This window comes from Jaculus jaculus, chromosome 2 (assembly GCF_020740685.1).
Source record: "Jaculus jaculus isolate mJacJac1 chromosome 2, mJacJac1.mat.Y.cur, whole genome shotgun sequence".
In the NCBI taxonomy this organism is placed as follows: domain Eukaryota; kingdom Metazoa; phylum Chordata; class Mammalia; order Rodentia; family Dipodidae; genus Jaculus; species Jaculus jaculus.
This window is the reverse complement of record NC_059103.1, coordinates 164,657,288-164,665,340: the sequence shown is the minus strand read 5'-3', so window position 1 is coordinate 164,665,340 and position 8,053 is coordinate 164,657,288. Positions and strand designations below refer to the sequence as shown.

At 43.1% G+C, this 8,053-nt stretch overlaps 1 protein-coding gene across 1 annotated transcript; it reads left to right on the top strand.

Annotated features, from left to right (window-relative positions):
- The first annotated feature begins 315 nt into the window (after window positions 1-315).
- LOC101610033 (uncharacterized protein CXorf49 homolog) lies at window positions 316-1,308 on the top strand. Its single transcript, XM_004657031.2, has one exon. It carries the CDS (start codon window positions 316-318, stop codon window positions 1,306-1,308), a length of 993 nt encoding a protein of 330 aa, XP_004657088.2.
- Window positions 1,309-8,053: the final 6,745 nt, after the last annotated feature.

The following is an 8,053-nucleotide window of genomic DNA, read 5'->3' as shown; positions in this document are numbered from 1 at the left end:
CAGGCGGCGTGCGGTCTGGACGTGAGCGAGAGCAAAGCGGCGGGGCTCTGAGGCCAGCGGGAAGGACCAGCTGAGCGCACATCATGCCTGGACTTCCTGCCCCATCCCAGAATCGGGGACGAGGCCACCCGCGAGACCCTCAACGCCTCTTTAACTGTCGGTTCTTCCTGGAGACCCAAGAGGGAGGCCAGAGCAGGAGTGGCACGCAGGTCCCCAGCTCAGCGTCCTCGGGTAACCCTCTCTGGAGGGGGGGGGTGGGTGCCCAAGCAAACAAAGACCTGGGTGACCCAGGAGAAAGGCGCTGCAAGTGGGATGATGGACAACGATGATGCCCAAGGTCCTTCCTCGGATCCTGAGTCTTCAAACGAGTTCAGTGAGGTACAGACAATGAGGGTGACCATTTGCCTCAAAGACAGAGGCCAGGCCGAGGCCAGCGGCCCCACTGAGCCAGGAGACCCACCCAAGCACTGGAGTGGCCAGCCCAGGGAAAGTTTCATCCCAATGCCCTCCTCCTCTCCCCAGGGGCTCACCTCCACCTCCAGCACGGAAAGGCAGGCCCCTGCCAGAGAGGTAGAAAGTGTTTCCTCTAAGAAAAAGCGAAGTGTAGTTGCGGGCAAGGGAGGGAGCAAGCCGAGGCACCCAGGAGCGGCCGCTGCTACGGTGGCACGCGGCATACCCAGGGCCAGTCCCCGAAAGAAGGCGGCCCAGAAGAAAAAGCCTCTGTGGGAAACAACATCAGTTACCCTGGGTAGAACTTTCCAGCAGTGGGGACAGAGACTCAAGTCAGCTGCAGCAGAACCAGCCACTTTCCCCCCAATCTCAGGTGTTGGGCTGCCTAAGAGGGCCAATAAATGCTCATTGCTGCCTTTGGGACCCAAACAGTGCAAGAACTGCTACCCTGGAAAGAGAGCCGTGGCGAAGAAGACCAAGGAGCTCCAGCCCGTGGCCAAAGAAGAGAGGGACACAGCCCGAGATGCCAGCACGCAGGCCCAACTTTCAACACACGGGGCAGAGCCACCCGGCCTATGCATGCAAGAGAGAGAATTCGGCGATGCGTATCCCAACAACAGAGCACCCCAGGATCCAGGAAACTCCCAGGCCTTGGCCCTGAGCCAGAGAGGCATCATCATCAGAGTCTCTGCACCTTCTGGTGACCAAGAACTGCCTCTGCCGCTTGATCTGGACATGGAGCCGTCCCCGGGAGTCGAGGGCTGTTCCCGGTGCCAAGAGTTGCAGAAGGAAATAGATGGCCTCCGGAGACGACTAGCGGCCATGCATGCTCTCAGGGAAAAGTTGCAGATCCCCTGAGGTCAGCCAACATCTTTGTACAAGAGAAACACCTGGTACCGAGGAGCCCAAGAGCCGACCGGCTTCTTCCTTCCTTCGAGTTCCTCCTCCTCCTCCTAGATTGTTCTTACCTGACCTTGCTTTTGCCCCTGCCCTTTCTAGTTCTCAGAAGTATCAAACCAAAGTACTCCTTGTGAAGAACAAAATGTTTGTGATGTGTTATAGGGCCAATAAAATGATTCAAAGTATGCAACCTGTTTCTGCCTTCTTAAAATTGGTCTACGTGTGGACAAGGCCTGGAATGGATCACTAGAGAACTGATGTGTTAACGAGGTTCAGAGTGTCTCGTAATATTTACTGTATAATTTTCAGGCTACTAGTTTCAATTTTGGCTACAATTGTTTATTTTTTTATTTTACTTTTTGTTCCCTTGAAGATGATTCCGAATCCATCAAGGAAATCAAAATGACTCTCTTAATAAGCATAGTCTTTCCCAATAAATTCAATCACCGCCCTCAGTGGTTTAGAAGAAATTGCTCCATCTAGGAATCAAGTCTTTTTTTTTTTGCAGAGTTTCAGGACAATGCTGGGAAGATACAAATATAAATCTAAAAGCTTATGTGTAATTTTCATGTTTTAAGCAAAGAATAGAATCTTCGGTGACTTGTCTATTATCCTTACTTCTCTAGGAAAGTCTAGATATTCCCTACCGACATTTTCTACACATACTAAGAACCTTAACCTTGTAGTAATATTCAATGTACTTCCTAAAGTCTAGTTCACCAAAGGTATTTTGTCATTCACGTAGTGCTTCGTTACCATGACAGTGGCAGAATTTCAAAGAGAAGCCAGTAAGGTCTGTTCAATACCAGACCACACAAAAACCTAAATGCAAGATCTCCAAGAAATACCAACTATAAACCAACAGGAAATAGACGTGAAACTACAACCCAGAACTAAAAGTCCATCACACCAGTGCTTTTCGAACACAAGTGAAATCAAGAAAGCACTCATATTCTTTCCACAGCTGTTCTCCCAGGCCCCCGTGGCTTTTATCACTTTTATACCCTTCCCCAGTTTCACCCTGTGACACATTGAGCAAATGTCAAGCATATGGTTCTGGAGGAATATAGAAATAGAAAACGTGGTTTTATTTAATTTAAATACACAGCATATGAGGGAGTCACACCAATATCTACACAAGAACAAATTATGACACATGAAGGTTTGACAGATTCTAAAGTTACATAGACCAGGGGACAGAACCCTCAAGTTATAAACTCAGCTTTATATCTCAATTCTGACACTTTATAATGGAGTAGCCTTGGATGACTGCTTAATTTTATTGTGCTTTCATGTTTCTTTCTGTAAAATTGAAATGATAATTAAACATCCTAGGTATGAGGAAGACCTATATTGCTTAAATTCAAATTTCAGGAAAACATATAGGATGCCTATGGTTTTGAAGTAAACATAGATACTAGAGCACAGTTTCAAACACAGGTTTATATCCTGGGGGTAAAAATAGGGATACAGGGCTGAGGAGGTGGCTCGGTGGTTAAGGCAGTTGCTTGCAAAGCTTAAGAACCCAGGTTCAGTTCCTCAGTCTCCACATAAACCAGATGCACAAGGTCACGAATGTGTCTGGACTTTGTTCGCTGTAACTGGAGGCCCTGGCACACCCATTCTCTCTCCTCTCTCTCATTTTTATTTTTTATTTTTATTTATTTATTTAATATTTTTGTTCATTTTTTTTTATTTATTTATTTGAGAGTGACAGACACAGAGAGAAAGACAGATAGAGGGAGAGAGAGAGAGAATGGGCTCGCCAGGGCTTCCAGCCACTGCAAACGAACTCCAGACGCGTGTGTCCCCTTGTGCATCTGGCTAACGTGGTACCTGGGGAACCGAGCCTCGAACCGGGGTCCATAGGCTTCACAGGCGAGCGCTTAACCGCTAAGCCATCTCTCCAGCCCTATTTTTTGGTTTTTCAAGGTAGGGTCTCACTCTAGCCCAGGCTGCCCTGGAATTCACTATGGAGTCTCAGGATGGTTTTGAATTCACGGCAATCCTCCTACCTCTGCCTCCTAAGTGCTGGGATTAAATGTGTGCACCACCACACCTAGCTTCCAGTGAATATTTTTAAAGATGTTTTGAAAAAAAAGAAAATAGTGACACATATTAGGAACAAGGTAGGATTTTTTCCAGGTAGGGAATTAGCTAGGACCAGGCCCATGGAAACATCACTACCACTCTGCCTGCTCCGGGAAGACTAGAACCGCGTCTACTCCAGGCTCCTCCAAGACGGATGTAAGCGTCAACTCTAGTATCCACTTCCAGCGTCTTTCTCAACTTTTCCTCAGCTTGACACCCATGAGCTGGTCCTTCCTCAGTCACTTGAACCCACCCACCAAATCCCTCCCTTACACACCTGAGTCTGGTGATAAGTCTAATCGGATATCTGAATCATATAATTGAACCTGAGCCTCCTGTATGGATCCTCCACCTTATTTTTGAGGCAAGCCCAACAGACTGGCCTTTTTTTAATGAGAAAGGGTGAGAAAGAGAGAATCGGCACACTAGGGCCTCCAACCACTGTAATCAAACTCCAGATGTGTGAACCACCTTGTGCACTGTGACCTTGCACAAGTGTCACCTTGTGAGTCTGGCTTACGTGGGACCTGGGAAGTAAGCATAGGTCCTTAGGCTTCACAGGCAAATGCTTTAAGCCATCTCTTCATCCCAGACCCCCTTTTTTGACCCTCTTCATTATCTTAGTCTCTTTGACTTACTTGCCCTTTTTTAACCTCTCCTTTAGCTCTCTATGTTGGAGGGGGGAGTCTTCTGGTAATTTCTCTTAATTTGGACTTTCCTACCTTGCCTTTCCTCTTAATGCTAATGCTGCCTAAAATAAATTTCATAATTTACCCCCTTTTGAACCTACATTCTCAATTCTTTGTTAATGTGGACAAGACCCTGAGACTTCGGAGCTGCTGTTGTGGGAGCTTTAATTCCACAGAGAGCAATCCTGCATTAATAGTTGTTGCTTTTAAAATATTTTATTTATTTGTTTGAGAGAGAGGCAGATAGAGAGAATGGGCATGCCAGGGCCTCTAGCCACTGCAAACAAACTCCAGATGCATGTGCCAATTGTGCATCTGGCTTTACATGGGTACTAGGGAATTGAACCTGGATCCTTTGGCTTTTCTGGCAAGCACCTTAATCACTAAGCCATCTCTCAAGCCCAGCTGTCACTTTTTTTAAAAAAAATAACTGTTGGAATAGGAACACAAGAACTGATGAAGAAAGCAGCTTGGATATTTTGTATCTTAGAAGCAATTTGAGATATTTGGAGGGGATCCAAGAGAGGTATCCAGTTATCTGTTGAACTGAGAGATATGGGGCTACAAACACTCTCACACGTGACCAAGCACCATGAAAAAGTGAACCAGATAAATTCCCATTTTTGAGCAAAATTCTCTGGCTTCTCTCTTACGTGAATCAGATATACCCACTATTCTGTGAGAAAACAAAACAAAACAAAACTACCTCTTTGAAAAAGTAATTACAAAAAAGATTCACCATCCCCAAATTAAATCTAAAGAACAAATAAGAATAAATAACAAAAGATCACTCATAAGGAAAGCATGTTCATAGAATTACAATGGTAGATGGAAGTTGTAATCAAACCTGCTAACAAACATCAGACATTTATTCCTATAAACTATCTGCTGCAAGAGGAGGGACGTTTGTTGTATAACACTGTGGTCATATAACAAAGACATAAGTCATCAACTCATAGAACCAAGGAAAGAGTTCTAGGAATAATAATCATAATTGAGTCACACCAAAAAGTTTAAGATGGGCAAGAAACACTGCCAAAAAGAAGACACGATAGGGAGAATGGAGATATAGCTCAGTGGTAGAGTGTTTGCCTTGCATGTGCAAGGACTTGGGCTCCATCCCTAGCAAAAAAAGTGAGACAGAGAGAGAGAGAGAGAGAAAGAAAGAAAGGAGGAGGAGGAGGAAGAGAAAGGAAGAGTGGGGGGAATGGAGGGGAGGGAAGAAAGTAGGAGGGTAGAAGAAAGAGATAGACAGCGGAATAAAAATAGGAAGGAAGGAAGGGGGAAGGGAAGGGAAGAGAAGGGGAGAGGGAAAAGGACATCACACTGATAAGAGACTCATTGGGTAGAACATGATAGCATGAGAGAATGGAATGTAGGCAAGGACTAGTGGTCTTTAGATGATATCGAGAAAAAGATCGTAAAAATTCAGAAGGGAATAATATTCAGATCAAGCTTAAAAAAGAGAGAATATAGGCCTAACAATAAAATATCTCTACAGAGGTAATTTTTGAAATTCGAGGAATAGTTTTTTAATTAATTCTCCATAGTAAGCATCTTTCTAAATGAAACAAATTCCAAGGACCATAAATGGGGAAAATTAATAAATTTGATTACTTTTTTCAATATATCAGAAGTTTATAGAAATCACAACTACTCTGAACTGTATGAACAGACGCTCAATCTCATTTTAACCAAATATGCAAATTGAGGGCTGGAGAGATGGCTTAGCAGTTAAGTGCTTGCCCGTGAAGCCTAAGGACCCTGGTTCGAGGCTCGATTCTCCTGGACCCATGTTAGCCAGATGCACAAGGGGGGCGCACGTGTCTGGAGTTCATTTGCAGTGGCTGGAGGCCCTGGTTCACCCATTCTCTCTCTCTCTCTGCCTCTTTCTCTCTGTCTGTCACTCTCAAATAAATAAATAAAAATAAAAACAAAAAAATATGCAAATTGAAACTCTCCTTAGATATTTCTTCTTAAATACAGATTGGCAAAAAGTAAAAAGAATTGGTAACGAGTACTCCAAGTGCATATGTGTTTGGACCATAAGTTTATGTGCTGTTTGAAAAGCAATTTGAAAATCTCTGCTAAATATAAAAACGTATACACCCAAAAATCCTAGTTTTGTTACTAATCTGCAGTATTCCTATACTCTAAAAATGATATATGCACACCAAAGAGTTATATATCATAGCAGAAGAAAGCAGCCTCCCAATTTTCATTACTTAAAAAAATTATAGCACATCTAATAACAATACAACAACAGACCACCAAAAATACTGACAGATCGCATGTATGTCTGTAGAGTAAATCTCTAAGTAAATGATTATGTACTAAAAAGCAATTTTGAGATACATATACAGTAACACATTGATTCTCTGTGTTTGTGTGCATTGAAAAATGTACTTGAAAATTCACAGACTATGACTAGAAGAAAACCAGAGTCTATTAAATGTACACCTCAGATAAGATGAAGTAGATGACAAAATAAATAACTGTTTCTTTGATCCTCTAAACCTTGTATTGCCTGGTCAAATTTTTTGGCTTTTTTTTTTTTTTCCCCAAACTATTGCCTCAGGAAATTAGGACTAAAGAGAAAAGAATGGGAGGTGTTTTTTTGTTTTTTGTTTTTTTTTTTGTTGCTCTGGGGAGGGTTTTAGAAAATTTTTTTACTATGGACTCACTTCTATATTTTCTTGATATAACAAATGGTATGTTATTTTTATCTTGGCTGAAAACTTCAAAGATTAAGGATAAAAATAATTTTAAATGCTCTGTTCTATGTAAAATACTTTATCCCACCATTTGGCTGTTTGGGCCAATGCTACGAGTAGAAAATATGTCACTGTAGCTATAATAGTGACAAAATGTTCAATGCATTACAGGAAGCAAAAAGGGATCAGTTTATTCTGAAGGCAGATGGGTGATTACCGGGAAACTAAGAGATGGAGATGAAGATTAAACTGGCCCTTAAAGGATATTAGTTCATCCAACAGCCATCTGGCATAGATGTCTTGTAGACATGCACAGAACCTGTCATGTCCAGAGAGCCCCTAGGATGTGGTGAGGCATGAAGGTAGAAATGACTGCAGAGAAAGTACCCAACACAGGCTAAAAAGGAATCATGGGGTGGAGTGAATGTTCCAGAGTCTTGTTCCTGTGCCAAGATGTGGTGCCCTGATTTAGTAGATCAGTGGATTCTAATTCTGATTGATCACTAGAACTGTCTGAAGGAACTTCATAACAATTAAAATTCTTAGATGCCACCTCATACTAATCCAATCGGACTCTCATGTACGGAACTGTGCAGTTGGAATTTAAACTTAATGTGCATGCCCATAGCTGCACAGGTCTCCTCCAAGCATCGTTCTGATACCTCCGCTATGAATATCTAAGCAAGAGATACATGAGCGATGTAAGAGTGACCAAGCACATTCACTAAGGCTTTTCAATTGAGGTAAAGGATTTCTTCTCCTATGTACAAAGCAGCAATATCTACAACTCACAACCCACCATGGCCAGAGCATCAGATTTCGTTTAGTCATATGAGACTCTTTGTTTGTTCGTTTTTAAGCAAAGGCAATTTATTGAGAAAAAATGTGCAGAAGCCCCAAAGTGTCAGGGCAGGTATGCTTAGGATTCCAGCCATCATCTGAAGAAGAAAAAAAAAGGGCGGGGGTGGGGGGGAGGAAAAGATGTGCTTTGCTCCAGAGCTGTAAGTAGTTTCAGGGAAATCCCAGTGCCAGAGATCAATCAACCCCACACACAGTGCCCATGAGGTCCCCAAGGCTACGCAGGCCATTGCCAAGGCACTTGGTTACCCACTAGAACTAGATAAGACCCTAGTGCTGAAGACACCACAGGATAAGGTCACAGGGCATTGAGAAATCAAGCTGGGACTGAGATGAAAGCCACCTCCTGGA

What these genes read in the sequence shown, in the direction of transcription:
- LOC101610033 (XM_004657031.2), top strand. Translation starts at nt 316, where the DNA reads ATGGACAACGATGATGCCCAAGGTCCTTCCTCGGATCCTGAGTCTTCA.